The sequence below is a fragment of the Prionailurus bengalensis genome, chromosome D2 (assembly GCF_016509475.1).
Source record: "Prionailurus bengalensis isolate Pbe53 chromosome D2, Fcat_Pben_1.1_paternal_pri, whole genome shotgun sequence".
Taxonomy (NCBI): Eukaryota; Metazoa; Chordata; class Mammalia; order Carnivora; family Felidae; genus Prionailurus; species Prionailurus bengalensis.
The window spans coordinates 53251923-53270515 of record NC_057351.1 but is presented as its reverse complement, the minus strand read 5'-3'; the positions used below and the strand labels follow the sequence as shown (position 1 = coordinate 53270515).

The window sequence follows — 18593 nt, the reverse complement described above, 5'->3', positions numbered from 1 at the left end:
GTACATGGCATTTCTTACAAGTGAAAAACTAAAGTCACTTTAATTTTTTTGAATTTCTTTGGAAATTCCTCAAGTTTTGTTGACATTATTGAATAGTCTTGAGGCCTCGCAAGTCCAGGGTGGGGACCTACAGTGGCAGTGAACCTTCAGGGAGAAACCTGAGTATTAGATCACTTTCAAGACTCACTCCAGAAACCAGCATGGTGTGGCTTTATATGTAAGAGATGTGATTGCTGAACAGCTATAAATAAAAATTTATTAAACTCAATCATATTACAAACACACTGGAAAAAGTTCATATTTAAAGGGAGCCCATAACAAATCCTTTTATGAAGGGTAAAATTGTCATACTGAATGATCACCCCTTAATTTACTGGTGCTATAAATGTGTATTTGCATAGGTTACATTTTCTTAAAGCAGGCTACAGTGATGTGATGGTCCTGGAAATAAACTCCCTTTGAAAGCATATCCTAGCTTTCCAGAGGGTGATAAACTCTGCCTATAGAGAAAAATTTAATTAGTTGGAAATAACGGACAGATCATTTCTTCTGACAGATGTATCTGTAAACATGGCTCCCTTTTCTGGGTAGAAGAAGCGGTGGAAAATTTTCCTCCATTCATTCCTAAACAGTGACATGTTATAGAGAATGGGGTTCAGGGCTGAGTTGGCAAACGTGAAGGCCACCACCCAGAAGAAGAGGGATGGCCAGATGACCAGGTCCTGCTTGAAATTCTGGATCAAGATGAGGAGGATGGTGATGATGATGGGGCTCCACATAATGAAGAAGGAGATCATGAGCAGGAAGAGGGTACGGAAGAGCCGGAAGTCCTGCTGGGACACGCGGATATGGTGGCTCTCCGAGGAAGCCAGGTTCACCGTGAGCCTTTTCCTTGATGCCTTTGTGATCTGCAGGAACACAAAACAAAGCCAGAGCCACAATTTACTGCAGGATGTAGGGGATTTGGGCTGAGGAGGAACAGAGCATCTAGGAGTTGGAATCTGCCGTCCCTGCTGTCCTGGGGCAACTTTGGAACTTTGTGTGGAGAGGGCCGGTCTCAGTGGCCTCGCAACTGCCCATACTTAGGATACTCTGGGGAATAGGGCCCCTGGCTGGCCCCCTGGATATACGGCCCCCATCCGTATTGTAAATACAGTTGATGCAGAGGAGTAGAAAGGCTGAACTGAATGGTCTAGAAGAGAAATATGTGAATGGAAGCACATTGCTATGGTCTGAATGCATCCCTCTAAATTCATATGGTGGAACTAACCCCCAAGGTTACGGTATTAGGAGGCAGGGCCTTTGGGAGGTCATCGGATTATGGGGACAAAGCCTTCATGAATAGGGCCCTTAAGAGAGTCCCAAGACAGCTCCTTCAGTCCTTCCACCATGTGAAGACAGCAAGAAGCTGGCAGTCTGCAGCCAGAAGAGGGCTCTCATCAGAACCTGACTGGGCTGGCACCCTAGCCTTCAACTCCAGTCTCCACAAGTGTGACAAATAAACTCCTGGTTTTTTTTGGTTTTTTAAAAAAATTTTTTTTAACGTTTATTTATTTTTGAGACAGAGAGAGACACAGCATGAACGGGGGAGGGGCAGAGAGAGAGGGAGACACAGAATCAGAAGCAGGCTCCAGGCTCTGAGCCATCAGCCCAGAGCCCGATGTGGGGCTCGAACTCGCGGACCACGAGATCGTGACCCGAGCTGAAGTCGGACGCTTAACCGACTGAGCCACCCAGACGCTCCACTCCGTGCCATGCTCTTCATCTTAAACGAGTTTCTTCCTACCCTCTGCTAATCCCCACCAATGGAAATCCTTCTGCCTGGCCTATAACTCCATGCTCTGATGCCAGAGACTCTGAGAAGCCTTCCTAGTTCATCTCCCACAAGGCATCCTGCAGTACTTTGTCTCCAGCATTCACGTGGCCCTTGCCACGTGGACCATGTGGTAGGTGCTGAAGCGTCATTGTTACCTCAACCACCAGACTGCAGGCTCCACGGGCAGCCCTGTGGCTTCTGTGGCCTGGGGCTCTAGCAAGTGCCTGACAGTGACTATGAACAAACAGACAGAGAAATGGACTGACTCATGGACCGAGTGAATAAGTGGTCGGGTCTGTTTTTAGCACTGACTGATGCCACCGTTTCCTCTGCCCATGGTTCCCATGACTTTCAGGGCGTGAGAAGGAAAACGGGCTCATTATAATCCAATGTGGCTCCTTGCTGCTTCCCACCCCATGTTAGATGACAAGACTGGGTGACTTTTATCCAGGCTTTAAAATGTCTCTGTCATTGCACAGAATGCTTCATGTGTTTTAGGGGAAATTAAATGCTCAGCTAACTTGAGGATTCACTTTAATCCTTAAAACAAGCCTAGGGGGCAGGTCCTGTCATTACCCGACTTTGGGTATGCAAGATGAAGGCTCTGAGAGGTGAAGGAACACGCTCAAGGCCTCATGGTCAAGGTGGAGGAGAAGTGCCCCTCTGGGGAGGCATCTGAGCTCTTCATCATGGGGCTACGGGGGAGCACAGTGCTCCCAGGGATGTGGTCCATGGCCACCTGTGTCAGAGTCACCAGGCGAGCACTTGGGACCACCGTCAGATGCTCACTTTTGTGGGTCTGAGTGGGCCCAGAAAGCTGTACTTCTCACAAACTCTGAGTGATCTTTGCTGACTGAAGTATGGGAACCACTTATACAGGACGGCAGATTTGGAATTGCCCCACAGTTCTTCATAAAGAGTCACTTTTTAAACAGTCCTTTTGAGATGGTCCTGAGGGCACCTTCCCTCTATCTCACACCTCTGCCACTCCAGGCCACCACACCACGGTGCTGACAGGTGGGTGCAGGGGGAGGTGGTTCCTCACTGACATGCTTGGGACCTGGGGGTTGGCTCTCCTTGGGGTGCTGCTTGGTCAATCAGCAACACACAGATTGAATCTTCAGACAACAGACTCCATCTTTCTAGAGGGCCCACCTCCTTCTCCATCACTGGCAAGCAGGCCCCAAACCTGGGGAATGAGGGCCAGGCATGGAGAAGGGGCTGAATGTTCATTACCTAACACCTTGGTGCTTAGCTAAAACAGAGTTCATTTCTCAGTTGAGCCCTGAGATGCATGAAAGTTTTCCAACTTCAAGCAGTACCCTCATTCTCTCATTCAGCAAATATTTATTGAGCCCCTACCATGTTGTGCCGAGTACTCTCATAGGTGCTGGATATACAACCGGAAAGAAGGGAGCCCTGCCCCACCCCTCCCTGCTCTCCCATCCTAGTGTGTACCTGGAGAACGAGGAGGGCAACAAGAAAGGGTAGAAGCATCTCCTCTTGCCATGGCAGTGGTTGCTGGGTGACAATGTAAACCAAGCCCCAGAAGCTAGCATTGCCAGCCTGATTGAAATCACTTGGGAGTGACTGGGGGACTATTACCCTGGGAAACTATTGATTGGAAAAAGCCACTGGAGATGTATAGCACGCTTGAGTCATGAGGAAAGAGGAAGCAGGGAAGGCAGAACCGTGGATAAGGCCACTGCCCTGAGCACATGAAGCAGCTTTGGAAGGGAAGTGCCCAGGTGAAGCCTGCTCTCCAGTCCTTGCCCAGGGCAGAGCCAGCAACCCCGGCAGGGACTTTAGAGCAGTGTTTCCCGAAGGAGACCCACAGAGCACCAGTGCAAAGAGATGCTCTGTGGGGAGAAGGGGGTCTGTGGTCAGATTTAGTAGTGCTGCCTCCTCTATTCCTGGGTTGGAGACTCTCAAAGAACATTAGCCTGAGGCCTCCCAGACGTCCTGCTGCAAAGACACCTATTTAACATTGACTCATTGGGGGTTCCTAAACTCATTTGATCACGGACCCCTTTTTGATATCTAACAGCCCATGGAGACCTAGAGAGTGCTTCAGGGGAGACGCTGCTTTAGAGGAATAAAAGATCAGGGTGATTTCAAAGAGGCACTTCTCACGCCTATAGATGGAAACTGAGGCAGAGACAGTACCGACAGGTAAGAAGAGGTAGACCTGGTGGGAAAGGGTTGGCAGATGCAGTTATGTGTCTTATGGTTTCTGATGATTTGTTAGTTGGGTCTCTATGAAAACTGCTGATTAACGCTGATGGTCAATTCATTTTACAGCGTTACGCTCATAACAGAAAAATTTCAGCTGGGAAGCTGATCCAGTGTCTCTGAGTTATGAGTATCATAACGAGTATGAGCTCCTGGGGTGGAAAGTCCTTTTTTAAAGGTCTTATATTTGCATTAACATGATTTTCAAAATCACAACGTTACATAGCTTTCAAATTCAATTCTAGCAGCCTGTTCAAAATATTATCATATCTACACTCTCATTTTACTGTGTTAAACAACCCACTGAGGCCTGTCGACCTCCAGACAAAACTGAGGCCCGCAGTAGTTAAATGACTTGCCTATGTTAAAGTCACACAGGAATAAAGCTTGGACTAGAAGCTAGGTCTTAGGACTTTTTGTTGAGTGGTTTCCCCACTGTGCGAAAGGAGAAGGTAGAGTTGGCTGTTTCACTGTGTTCCAAAGTTTGTCTTACTCATTCAGTGAGTGTTTGCTGAGTATCCACAATGAATAAGCCAGGCTCTGTGCTAGGCATGGAGCTATAGCAGTAAACATAAGAAAGTCTCGGCCCTCATGGAGACTGCATTCTAGTGTGCAAAACAGATGCTTTACAAATAAATACACATAAATGGAATATGACAGGCATGGTAAGTGTACAGAAGAGAAATATATCAGGGTAATGAGGGACTAGAGAACGATGAGAAGGCACTCTGGGGAAGAGCCTTCTGAGCAGAGACCTAAATGGAGTGGGGGGAGTGGCCCACACAGAAATTGGGGGAATGGAGATCCGGGAGAGGAAATCACAGGTGCAAAGGCCCTGAGGCAGCTGTGTGTCGGCATGTGTGAGGAGTAGCCGCCAAGGTGGACACAAGAGAGAGTGAGAAGATGGTGTGAGAGGGCAGGCAGGAGCCAGATCACACAGGGCATCAAGGTGAGGGCTTTGAGATTTGCTCCACACATGAGGGAAGTGATGGGGTCTAAATGGTATCTTCGAGTCACTACTGAGAGCACTGTTTCATAACGGTGAGTCATGGTAGATATTCTCTTTCACCCAGGAGCTGTCCTGGGGTCTGTGATGGGAGGAACTGAAGGCTGGCCATGGGTTTATATCAAAGTGTCTGGAAAGTGATGAACAGGAATCTAAAGGCTGATGGATATGAGGCCCCTCCCCCAACTCATCAGGGCTCTTGGGGTCTCCTGGAATGTTTCCGTGTGGGCCCTGGCCTGAGAAAAAGATGGAAGAGGGTGGGAAAACCTTTCCATGGAATAAGTCAATCCTCCCTCAGAAGGCAGCTGAGTCATCTCAGGTAAAGTGCAGCGGGGCAGAACGGAGCCCTCGTGGCCTGCAAGGAACTCAGGAGCGTGACCGCCCTGCCCTAGCGTCGGCTCCTAGCTCTTGCCACGCTCCAAATCTGGACTCTGCAGTTTATTCTCTCAAAAAATCTCAGGGGTACCTTTTCCCAGCATGCTCTGAGGGTAGGGTCAGAGGAACAGCTATGCCTAACAAATAACAACAGATGTAGTCTACTCACCACCCCCCTACAGGCAGGCACGGCTCTGTGGGTCCCCGGTAGTATCCCTGACATGTCTCCCAACAATCCTACACCGTCTGAGTTATCATCACCATTTTGCAGATGAGGGAGCAGAGGTCCAGAGAAAGTGAGTAACTTGCTAAAGGCCACACAACAAGGACTCAAAAGCCGGGTTACTGGAAGAGCCCTGTATGTCTCCATGTCTGCCTTTCCTAGCCCTCTCCTCTTCTCTCTTCTCCCCCTTATTCACTTCTTAAGTCCGTGCGGTGTTCAATGGTTTGCCAAGCATTTTCACACTGAGTTCTAGCATCACTCTGTCCAGTGTGCTAGAGGCTCACTGCATCGAGCAGCAGTCCTGTTGTCTGTCTCCCCTTCCTCTTCCTGTGTTGGAGCTCCTTCTGAATAGAAAAACGCGACCTGCTCACTCTTGACCAATCTCCACTCCCCACCAGCACTTTGCAGAGAGTAGATCCTCAACAAATGTCTGAGGAATTAAAGTGTTGGGACGCTGGGGCCAGACTGCCTGGGTTCAAATCCTGATACCACTGCTTATGAGCTATGTGATCTTGGGCAAGTTACTTAGCCTCTCTGCATTGGCTTCTTCATCTGTAATTCTTATTAGAATTAAATGAATTCATTCCTGACACATTTTAGATACTACACAAATATTTGTTAAATCATTTTTTAAAGGATTCATTTTAAATTTCTCTTCCTTATTCCCTCACTTCTTTTCTTTTAAGGTAATAATAGCTAACACTTACATAGCATTTACACATGCCAGGCCCCTACTGCAAGCGCTTTACAGACCTTGGCTCCAGGCCTGAATCTGCCTCATACCCTTGAACAAGCCCCAGGCTGGATGTCACTAAAGTGGGTCACAAGTCAATCGGTGGGGAACAGTCTAGGGAATAGATTGGGGATCCACCTCCCACAGGACCCAGGATTAACAGACCCGGATAGAGGCTGGCCTGGTTCTGAGCAGCTAAGAAGGTTCTAGATCCTCAGCTACAAAGAAAAGACCATAAAAAGTAGCCAGATAACAAGCAGGACCTACAGGGCTCCGCTTCGATAAAATTGTTTGCCACATGACCTGTAACATGCAATAAAACCAAGATTCAACAACTGTAAACCTTCAAGAGGATTCAAGGTTTTGCATGAAATCTTCTGAGATGAGCATAAACATATATGTACATGCTACTTGCCTAAGCCAGAGCCATACATGTGAATGGGCCACCTCAGGAGGTGGGACACAGGCTGGCAGCATCCTTTTTACGTCCCTGTACATACCTCCAAAGTAGACATTACTTCCTGGCTCAGCGCACTTTTGAAAAGCACCTTCCCTGGGAGTGTGGGGTAGCAATGGGAAGGTACCAGGAAGGGGCTTCTGGGAATATTCTGTTTCTCGGTCTGTTTCTGGAAGCTGCTTCTAGGAGTCAGCTGTGCACGCATGCTGGGGATGCTTTTCTGAATGTATATTATACTTCAATAAAAAGTTTTTAAAAGTGTACGTTCTCTATCACCGTATTGCTATCTGTGATGGGGTAACAATGGACTCAACCCAAAAGCCCATAAAGTGAATTATATCACATCTGTATGATGGAAGACCATGAAGCCATTAAAAAGGATGAGGCAGAGATATAAGAGCAAACATGGAAAGATATTCCAGTATAGTGTTAAGCCGATAAAGGAAATTACAGAGCAAAGAGTGTTATCTCAAATCTGAAACAAACAAACAAACAGTGGGTTGACCCATGGTGAGTAGTTGATATTCGACCATTTTATATGGTTTATCATACATATATAACATACATTCATTATACTCATGGCATAAAGATATGCATATAGGCACATCTATAAAAAAAGTAACCTGAAAAATATACTTTGAACTGTTAATGGGAGTAGATGTTTAGTTTCTGTATCACACATTTCTATATGTCTTTAATTTCTTTAAAATTTTTTTAAGTGTATTTATTTTGAGAGAGAGCACAAGCAGGGGAGGGGCAGAGAGAGAGGGGAGAGAGAGAATTCCAAGCAGGCTCTGCACTGTCAGCTCAGAGCCCTGATGCAGGGCTCAAACTCACAAACCATGAGATCATGACCCGAGCCAAAATCAAGAGTCAGATGCTTAACTGACTGAGCCCCTCAGACACCCCTTTAGTTTAATTTTTTATAATGAGCTTTGTATTACTTTAGTGATCAGCAAAATTAATAATAATAACAATCACAAAGATATAACTTTAAAAAAATATTACATTCTCACTCCTTGGTGTTGCAGAGGGGGTAGACCTGGGCAGCGAGCCAGGCTTGGACCAGCGTGAACTCTGAGGTAACTTTGCCCTGGAAAGGCTAAGATTCCATCTGAAATACCCCCGGCTTCGGTGCAGTTCAGCTGTGGCCCTTGAAGCACACATACCTGTAAAATCTTGGAGTAGCTGATCACAATGAGCAATCCCGGCATCAAGAAGTTCAAAGTAACAAACGACACATCCCAGGAGATTTCTCCAGCGATGCTGGGCCAACTCAGTGTGCAAATCGGAATTTCCTGGTTACAAGAAGGAAAAAAACGTCAGTTAAGTGGTGGCTTCTTGTTTGGCTTGAGCTCAGTCCCAGTAGGAGGGTACCTAACCCTGTTACACTGTTGTGTCACCGTTACACAACCAGGTTGACAGCAACCCCCCGCATCCTTTCCCCTGCCCACACAAACACCCCTACAGGCCCTCAGAATACCCGCAATTATTACTCCCGTTCTCCAGGAGACTCAACTGGGTGTCAGGGTCCCATGCAGGTAACAGCTCAAGTTAGCTGCAGGCAGGACTCCAAGCCCAGTGCTCTTTCCCCTCCTGAACTGAGCTGCAAAGAGCCCTTGAGCCTTCTCTTCATTTTACAGGTGAGAACCTGAGCCCTGAAAGGCCACACAGACTGGAAGCGACACGCATATGAAAACAGGCAAGAGGTTCCGGTGCAGTCACACTGGGACTGCTGAAGGCACCAGAAACACCATTGAGGCACTGAGTGTTCATTTAGGGGAATGACGATGTCTAAAATGTGTCAAGCTGCATCAGAGAAGGCTGGGGCTTACTCCAAGACAATACTGGTGCCCAGACTTGGAAGCTCTTTCCTCCTGTGTCCCTCCTCCAGGGGAACACGCTACAGTCCCGTACAATTCTCCATCATTCAAGATGTAAAACCACTGGAAAGGGGTGGAAAAGCATGCTTTGTGGCCTTTGCTGCTGTCAGTAGGCTGGGCTGAATTCAAACGTTTGACAGTAATTACACAACTTGAAGCATATAGGGACCTTCTTACATGGTTACTGGGAGCTGCTGGAATAATCCACTCCATCGATAGGTCAATGGTCTGCCTGTCTGTCTGTCTGTCTCTCCTCCCAAACAAACTCCTCATGCGTGCTTGACTGTAGGAACAGAACTTTAGAAAGCAAGTTGCCCTAAACACTTCTGGACGTGTAGAACAGACTTTTAAGAGCACATTTTGTGTACAAAGAGCACATTATTGACCTCTGGTGGACAAGGCATCTTAACCAATGGGGTAGTAGTATTTTTTTAATGTTTGTTTATTTTGAGAGAGAGTGAGTGAGCAGGGGAGGAGTAGAGACGGGGAGAGACAGAAAATCCCAAGCGGGCTCTGAGCTGACAGCATGGGGCTTGATCTCATGAACCATGATATCATGACCTGAGCAGAAATTAAGAGTCAGATGCTTAACTGATTGCGCCACCCAGGCGCCCCAATGTAGTAGTATTACTTATAGCATCATTCATTTATTCATTCAGCCTATATTTATTGAATGCTACACTAAGTAAAGGCAAAGAACTTTCATCACGTATATCACAACTGAGTGGTCAAATTCAAAATGCAGCCAAATAGTCGCTTCTTTTCCTATTAACAGAAAATAGTAAGTCTGATATTCACTGAGCACTTATCTATGCCAGGAAACACTTTAAATACATTACCTCATTGAATGTTTGTAGCATCCATATTGAAATGCATATTACTATTTTTCCCACTACACCGAGCAGAAAACTAAGGCTTAGAAACACCCTCCTAAAACAATAGTTTAAAGGTGTAGTACTTTTTAATCATAGAATATCTTCCCATGAGAGCTAAGTAGTTATAAAAGAAATCCAGAGACATACCAAGAAAACTCTAAGGCAAGTCAAGCAGGGAAGAATGCCCAAGGGCCCCCAACTCTTTCCAAAAGCCTTCTCCAGAATGTCTACCAAAATCTCTCCAGGCTTAACATGATTTTGTAGAAGAATACGTAATGATAGAGCTGGGTGTTCTCCCTTCAACAGGGGCAAAAAACTAGATCCTCAAACGATCTGCTTTGCCCAGTGCTGTTGAAGAAAATGTGTAGGTGTGAATGAACAGATATACACCTACGCACGTGCACACACAAACACACACACACACACATACACACATATGCATAGAAAAAAGACTGGAAGGATACAGTCCAGAAAATTAAGTGTCTGTTTCCAGGTGGGACTCGAGTTATTTTTGTTCTTTCTAAATCTTCTAGAATGTGCCAAAAAAGGGTGATAAACATTAATTTTTTAAAAAAATGATGATCAAACATGAAACCATGATAGTTTAGCAGACCTAACCAGCTACTTTTTCATTTCAAAAACAATGAACCCATCCCAATTTCATGACTCTGAGGAAGATGCTCTTTCACCTTTTGATTTGTAGCACTCACCTCAGGCCCAGAGTGTGATAAGGAAGTGAGATAGGAACTTTGCACAGCACCTCACACATGACCGAAGAGACAGTGTGGCTGGCCTGTGTGGACTGAATCATTTATATGCTCTTTAGAAAGCTTTATATGGTACCATTGTTTACGCGCAGAGTTTATTCTCATTAAGAAATTTAACAGCAGGCGCCAGGCCCAAAGTCAGTGAGCTGGCTTGGTATTATAATTGCGTTTTTGTGGGAAAATCCATCTGACTTACGTTATTTTGATTCTAGGTATTCTGACCCAGGCTGTGACTTAAGAGGGAGTGTGGCAGTGAGTCAACTCTGGATGGCGGAGACATGAGTCTTATAATATTCTCTGTACTTTTTCTGCACATTTTGGAAGTGTTTCCTGATTTTAAACAGGAAATTTGAAAACCAGACATGCTAGGCCCATTTATGACAGAGGTACAGAAGCAGAGTGGCCGAGTCAACAACTGTCCTTTAATTGGTTTGTTCAATCACTCACTGACTCCAGCCACAGTGGCAGTCACAGTGAGGATGGGCAAGGTGAGGCCCCTGCCCTCGAGGAGGCTATGATGTGCTTAAGGAGAGAGAGAAGGGCTAAGAAACTTCAATACAGGGCAGCGAGCTGGCAATGCCCAGAACTACGGATGACAGGAGAGCACAGTCACCAGGGAGAGTGGCCTCCCGGAGGGGTTGTGTTCACTGTGCCCAGAGGCATGGGGCTTCAGTCAGGAGAATGGGGAGGCTGGAGCTCGGGACAGGACAGGAAGGGACAAGGTCAGGAGGCCACGTACAAGGGTGTTATGGGATTAAGTGTGACTTGTATCCCCATCCCAACCTCTACCTCTCCCTGGCAATCTCATCCATTGCCATGGCTTCGTTTCCAAGTTGCAGCTGCTTTTTCCAGCCCTGTCTTGTTCTGTCTTCAAAACAGGTCCCAGTGTCCTGAGGACATCTCTGAAGGATGCCTCACAGGTATGACAAGGCTCCAATGTCCCACCCCAGAAGGCTCCACCTCCTGCCGTCACTGACTCGGGGCCTGGAGAAGCCATTCCCAATGCTGCCAGCAACCTGAGTACGGGCCTTCTGCCTTCTCCCTACCTTCTGCCTTCACAGATACCCAGTGGACCCACGTATTTCATTCTCACTGGCCCACCCTTCCCGGACCTGGTCCATCTCTCACCTTGGAAGTCCCAACTCTCTAAAGGACCACAGCTGGCCCTTCTCCAGCTGGCCTCCACCAACCCTTCCGGCACCATGTCTTGCCAACCTGTGGACTATTTCCTCTGCTTGTAATGTCCCTCAGGTTCCCCACGTCCTTGTCTGGCTAACTGCCTTTTGTCTTCACACGCAGCGGAGACATCACCCATTCTCTTCTAAGAAGACCCCCGGTGGATGGGGGTATCTGTCTACAGGCACCGCTCCACGCTGCCCCCTCTCCACACTGGCTAACTTATTTGCAGATGCCGCCTGATTCCAGCTGTTCCCCGTCATCCTTCTGTAATGACGCTTCTTGGAGTACCGTCGAGGATCCCTTTGTAAATCATTCTCCCTGTTCCACCTCTTCAAACAAAATGGGAGACTTCGAGATCACTTGAAGGAACTGGGAATCCTAGTGGATATGTCCTTGTCTCTCCACTTCCCAGCCAGAAAAGAAAGAATATATCAGTGCACGAGATGAACTTTCTTATATCTTAAAGGATCCTCTACTACTAACAAAGGCAAGCAAATTGCATTGATCTCCTCAGCTAGTTTGCACTCAGCAGAGACACCGTGACATGATTGGCCTGGTGTTAAAATGGGGCAGGGCAGAGCATTAGGACCAAGGGCTCCCAAGGAAATGTGAACTTGCAGGAAATGGCACAGGAGTGGGGTGGGGGGAGGTGGAGGAGGGACACAGAGCCAGGCTAAATTCTGGTTCCATCCCTTGCCTGCTCTGGGACTTTAGGCATTTTCCCCTTCGGAGGATGAACAAACAAACACCTGTTTGTAGGATTTCTGTGAGAACCAAACTGTGCCAGGATCTGAGACCGTCTGCATTCTCATTACCTGCACCTCCTGGAACAGGACAGTGTCTCGGTCACATGACTCATGATGAGGGCAGGGGGCACGGGTGCTCAGTAAATGTTTGTACAATGAATGGGCAGCACATTCTGGCCGGGGTGCACGGTCCCCCCCAACCTGCCATTGAGGCCGGCGCCCCGCCGGGGCCACAGCATACACAGGCAGGAATCCCTCTGGACCAGGCTGAGGTGACCTGGCTGAGATGTCTGTGTTGCCAGGATGTGCCCACCCCCTTAAAACGGCAGCCTATTATCTTACTGCAATCAGAAGAATTACACTATTTGAAGAATGTTTGAAATATTTATAACCAAAGATAAGGAAACTAATAATAGCTGGCAATTCTTGAGTGCTTAACTGTGTATGTGCCAGGTGGTGGCCCATTTACCGAACATTAGTCCCCATGGCAATCCTGTTAGACTGTTATCACGCCCATTCTGCAAATGGGGAAAGGAAGGTATAGAGACGTGGGACCGCTTGCCTCTGGCACACAGCTCCTAAAGGGCTGACATTGGAATTCAGACTCAGAACATCGGACTCCAAAGCGCACGCACGCTCCTAATACCGAATTATCTAGCGTTTTCAGCATGCCTATTATTTCATCATCCCTTCAGGGAAGGGTTAGAGAGCCTGGTCACCCTGGATTGTGGGCACCCGCTGCCCAAATGGACAAAGGTACTCATGTTCCTGTTTTGGGGAGGCGGAGGGGTGCTCAGAATAGCAGAAAGCTCTGAGACGTACTGTTTCCCTGGCCAGCGCTCCTTGAGAGGAGGCAGCCAGTATGTGCTTGGGGTTACTTAGTTTCCTCAGCCGGTGGTTTGGGTAGGAAAGTGTCTCCCATCCAAAACCTCCATATTTAGTGTCCAAGTGGGAAGGGGCAGGCAGAATCTAGACAGGAAGCTGGGAATAGAGGATTGAGAAAACAAGCTTTTGCTAATTTTAAATGTGAGACTCCATTCAGTCTAGCCTAGATCCTTCTCTCTTTTTTAAAATGGCCACACTCCGCCCCCCCCCCCCATTTCTTATTCTTTCCAACTGATTTTTTCAACGCTTCATCCTCAGTTTGCTCACCTATAAAATGAGTTGTTTCGTACATGCTCAGGTCACAGCCCTTGAGGGACAGGGGAGTTTTTCTGTTCCTTGGCTTACTGGCAGGTGCATGTGGTGGGGGTGCGGGTGGGGCAAAGACAAAGAGGATGGAGAGCTGGAAAGGACCATGCTGGTTTTTCATTCCAAGCTCCCTGACCCCAATTCTACTAATGTCAGGGAAGAGGGCTCCTGCGGCCGACTCACCTGGCCCCCAGTCTTCTCCGGTGCTCTCCCAGTGGTTTTGTCCAATCCCTCTCCCTCTCTTATGATCAAGGAGGTTTTTCTGCATTAATACAAGAGAGGGCTGTGTGCTCAGCCCCAAAGGAGACGGAGTGAAGGCCACCACAACATGAATCTCCATGGAAGCACTTTGCAGCACAGCTCTGGTCATCCCGGAAGTGCCGGATAGGGCTCTGACCAGAGGTACCTTCCACCAGAGGTACAACTACAGAGTGACCAAACAGGGAGGATCCCTCCATCTGAGCGAAGGCCTTCTTGCTCAACAACCACCTGTGTCCATGTAGGCAAGCAGTTACAGTCTGGGCTTTTGGCTGGGAAGGGACAAGAACCTCACTTTTTTAGTGCTATTTGCCAGTTAAGTATAAGTGTACCTGAAGCAATTGTAAAAGGGAAGGGCATAAGGCATATGTCTGGAACATGAGATACCCGTAAGATATATTCAATTTGATCTTTAATTTCCTGAGTGTCATTTTGTCTGTAAGAAGAAAATGGGGAGAAGTCCCTCAAGATCTGTGAAAATACAGAAACACTGTGACTCAGTGAGAGAATAACTTAAAAAAAAAAATCCAAAGATTGAGGGCAGAACCTTAGCCTCCAGCTGATCCAGTGGATCTGGGGTGAGCCTGGCCTTCCACTTATTCTAGAAGCATATAAGTGACCCACCCTGATTCTCAGGTATAGCTGGGTTGAGGAGGACAGGGCTGCCCACTAAGTTAGGGTCCTTGGCCCACCACACCAAAGACACCCCACCAACTCAGCCGATCCCAGCTCTCCTGGCCCCCACTTGAGGGGTATGGCCACAGGCTTACATGTTCTTTGATGAAGTGCCATGGGCCTGACATGGTTCCTGCCTATTAGTCATTCAAGGCCTTAAAACAAAACAATCAAATAAAAAGCCCACAATGTATCCCATGCAAAAAACAAACTATTAGGAAAGAGACTTGTAGATTTCATCTGTGTGAAAAACAAAAAATAAAAAAGGATAGTGCTTATACAGGATGCAGACTTCTCCCCACACCCCACTAAGAGGAGTGTGTGAGAGACTGGTCTGGGGAAAGCCCCAGAGAAGCCCATCTCTGTGTCCATGCTCCAGAGGATACACCCAGCGGGACATCCCCTGGTGGGACTGTCCACTTCCGTAGTGAGAAGCCTTCCCCCTGGTTACATCTCATCCCCGTGCCTTCCTACCTTCTCACTCCCTTCTGGTCACTGTGCAGGCCTCTCTTTGGGACTGTGGTTTGTGAGGGTTTTGCTCAGGCCAGAAACCCAGCAAGTTGTAGAGAAAGGGAGGGGGCGAAGAAACCAGCTTAGGGCAGACCCTGTGAGAGGCTGAGCCCAGAGCAGGACTCATCCCTTCCTTTACGGTGCACAGACCTATGTCCTCTCCCTGTCTCTCCCCATGAGGGGTAGAAAACCCAACACACTGGGATGCCAGCCAGAACAGGCGGCCACTGTCCTACACCCGGCCCGCGCCCACGAGTCATGAGCTGAATCAAACTGCAACAGCAGAGTGGGGCAGCAACGCCGACAGACCTGGACCTCGATTCTGGACTGCGCACCTGGAGTCACCCTCGAGCCAATGTCATGAACTGTCCGCAGAACCTTTGTCAGGTTGTGGACCCCCACTGAGATCCTAATGACAACTCTGGGCATACTACTCAGAATAAAGCTCTGGCAGCCTCTGGAACCTGCAGGACGTTTGGGGCGCCCAGGGTACTCTGAAGCCTCCTGTCCCCCAAGGCTCCCAGGGTAAGGTCCTGCGGTCTAGTGTAATCCTTCTGTCTTGCAGTTGGAAAAGCTGAGGCCCTGGGAGAGGGAGTCACAACACCCCTGGTGGCAGCGTTGGGTCTGGGGTCCCTGGGTCTCCAATGCCCTTTCTCCCTGACTCTGCAAAGCAGGACACTTACCCAGCCTGTACTGAATCTGCCGTGCACGATCTCAACTCCAACTCGCACCAAGGATGACATACCCTGAGCAAGTCATTCCCCTGTGTGCCTCAGCTTCCCCATATGTAAAGTAGATATGATAGCAAGAGTACCGTAGCACCCTGCCAGGAAGCAGAATTCAACATACGGCAATGCGATTAGCCATTCCGGACCCTCGAAATTCCATCTGACTGGCCGCTAAGCTCTCCGTTATTTCACTGACTTCTAAATGAAGGGTGCACTTTACAGGCATTTGGGGGACTCCACTTACAAGGTTTTGGAGGGCGTTTATGGGACCTACGTCGCTGCGGTGAAATGTAAGAGCTATAACTTCAGAGCGCCGGGCACAGTGTCACAACTATTAAGCGCAACAAATGGCCTGTGATTGTTTTGTTGGTACTGTTATTCATCGTCCCTGGTCGCCGTTTCCGTCGGACCCCCGCCTGCCGGCCCGCCCCAGACACCGGCGGGGCGCGCACCGCCCGGCGCTCACCTGGTCCCGACCGGAGAGCCGCTGCGGAACGACTTGGAAGAAGACGCAGAGGGGCAGCGCGGCCAGCGCCGAGTAGCCCCAGATGAGCGCCAGCAGCGCGGCCCTCGCCCGCCGCCCCAGGCCCCGCACGCCCCGCTGCAGGCGAACGATGCACACCATGCGCTCCAGGCTGACGGCCGCCAGCGTGAGGATGGTGACGCTGCCGCTCAAGCTCATCACGTAGAAGAGCAGGTGGCAGGCGACCGGGCCCAGCAGCCAGGCCTCAGTCCATCGCACAGCCAGCACGGGCGGGATGGCGCTGGTGAAGAGCAGGTCCGCGCAGAAAAGGTTGAGCACCAGGCAGGCGGTGGTGCCGCGGCGCCGTCGGCGCGCCACCAGCACCAAGGCGCACACGTTGCCCAACAGCGACACCGCGAAGATGAGCGCCAGCACGACCGTCTCCACAGCGGTCAGCACCAGCCGGTGGTCTCCCTTGACGTCGGAGAAGAATGGGAAGCGGGTGCGGTTGGCCCGCTCCAGACTGCGCGGGGACCCAGTGCCCGCCGCCTGCGCGCACTCAGGGGACATGCCCTGTGCCCGGCGGCCCGCAGCCGTCTGCTAGCGCGCTCATCTGGGAGGCGACTGAGCGCCAAGGCGGGGAAAGAGGGAGGGAGGCGGTTGCGACATCTCCCCTCTGGCCCCCTCCCGCCGCAGGAGCGCCGGCGCTGGGCGTTGTGAGCTGAGCCTGGGGCGCGCGGGAACGAGGAAGTGCCAGGCGTCGCCGCTGGAAACACCCCGGCCTGGCGAGAGGCGGCGGCTGCTGCGGAGGCCTCACGCCCTCGGACTGTTCGGCGAGCGCCCGAGGGTCCTGGAAACCCCACTTGGAGAGCCCCCAGAACCCCTGCAGGACCTCCCCAGCTTCCTTCATCCTCCAGGAGCATCCTGTGTCGGAAACCTTGAAACCACCGATTTAAGTAAAATTGATTTAAGAGTGTCAGAGCTGGACTGTGGAGATCATTTTGTCCTGTGTTGCCCAGACTTCATCAAAGAAGCCCCTCGGGTCCGGGGGTGGACTCCAAAGCACTTTGCAATGGGGCCACACCTTTTTTTGGGGGGGGGGGAGGGAATCGTTTGTTTTAGCATTGCTTAGTAACGTGTGACATTGGGGTGAATTATTTTATTTCTCTGTTACCCAGGGTTGTTTTTTTTTTTAATTTATAAAAAGAGAATAAAATATCTCATCGAGTAATTGTAAGGATTTTATAAAGAGATTAACACTTGGCATATAGTAATTGCTCTCACACACAATTATTATTTACTATAATAAATTATTAGTCTTCAATTATTAGTTATTATAATAAAAATGCATGTCAATTTTGCATTCTGAGCAACGAGCGATGATATAAAAATGCTCTCGTGTAAAAGGAAAAATCTTGAATAAACTTGACACCCCAGAAAGGCAAACTATCCTAGACCTCGAGGTGTATACACAGGCTGTGAATGTGTCTCAGCACCCCTGTTTGAGAAGCACTGGGCAATCCAGGGCTTACAGATAAGGAAACTGAGGCATAGCAAGAAGCGACTTGTCCAAGGTGGCCCCTGGCTAGTAATAAAAGCCAGGTCCCCTGCCCCTACCCCGCGAGTTTCCACCACACCCGTCGTGTCTAGTTTTCTGTTAAATTAGGCCGTTAGAGAATGAAAAATGTGCCTGTGGCCCTAGACCCAGTGACCACTTCCCTGGCCAGCCACCCCCCCTCCCCTTTGCCACACTGCTAGGCCTCTCCCAGTTGTGCATTCTGTCTTGTAGTTGTCTGTGTACTTATTAAGGATTTGGCACAGCGGCCTGAGGTGCTGTGTGGGGAGGAGATGCAGTCTGCTTATCGCTGTGTCATGTGTGTCTCAGTTGACAGTGTGACCTCTGAACTGAGGATCTGTTTGATTGCAAGTCAGTGGAAGATGTTCAACTGGAACCTTGAGTAAATTCAAGTTATCAAACAGAACGAGTTTGTTTTCTGACACTGTTGGAAAAGGGCAAGAGATTGAAATAAAGGGAACTCCTATGGAATTTGGCAACTCTCTGGGGTCAGGGTATGTTCGCTTTTTGTGTGAGGGAAAAGGGAGTTGTCTGTGTTGAGAGGGAAGGAGAGAAGGGGGGTTGGCAGAAGTGGGGGGATCCCATTATCATAGACTAACGTGCCACGAGGACAGGATAGGTTTCCTCAGAGTGGGCAACCGGGGTGGGGTGTCAGGGCTAGAGGGCTTTCTCGATATTTACTCTCCAGAGTTCTTCCGATGGCAAAATGGTGAGTGCAAAGCTTCCCAAATTTTCTCCTTTTACATTGCCTTCATGGCACCCCTCAGGCCAAAAGAAATACCTAACAGTTGAATTTATTAAGCAGCTGGATCCAAATGACTTACTAAGACTTTATGTCTTGAGAGCTCAGTAGCCATCTGTGAAAACCAAAAATAATTTTTTGTTTCATTCTTAAGCAGA

General features: G+C 48.9%; 1 protein-coding gene across 1 annotated transcript; it reads right to left on the bottom strand.

Moving 5' to 3' along the window:
- Positions 1-230: 230 nt before the first annotated feature.
- On the bottom strand, positions 231-17130 carry FFAR4 (free fatty acid receptor 4). Its single transcript, XM_043597002.1, has 3 exons — positions 16121-17130; positions 8012-8140; positions 231-908 (listed from the first exon to the last, which is right to left on the bottom strand). Exons 1-3 carry the CDS (start codon positions 16685-16687, stop codon positions 519-521), a joined length of 1086 nt encoding a protein of 361 aa, XP_043452937.1. The 5' UTR covers positions 16688-17130; the 3' UTR covers positions 231-518.
- Between the last annotated feature and the right edge of the window lie 1463 nt (positions 17131-18593).

What these genes read in the sequence shown, in the direction of transcription:
- FFAR4 (XM_043597002.1), bottom strand. Translation starts at nt 16,687, where the DNA reads ATGTCCCCTGAGTGCGCGCAGGCGGCGGGCACTGGGTCCCCGCGCAGT. An exon ending in GGCTCTCCGGTCGGGACCAG is followed by an intron (nt 8,141 to 16,120) that starts GTGAGCGCCGGG and finishes TCTTGTAACCAG; the next exon opens with GAAATTCCGATTTGCACACT. An exon ending in GCTACTCCAAGATTTTACAG is followed by an intron (nt 909 to 8,011) that starts GTATGTGTGCTT and finishes GTGTTCCTGCAG; the next exon opens with ATCACAAAGGCATCAAGGAA.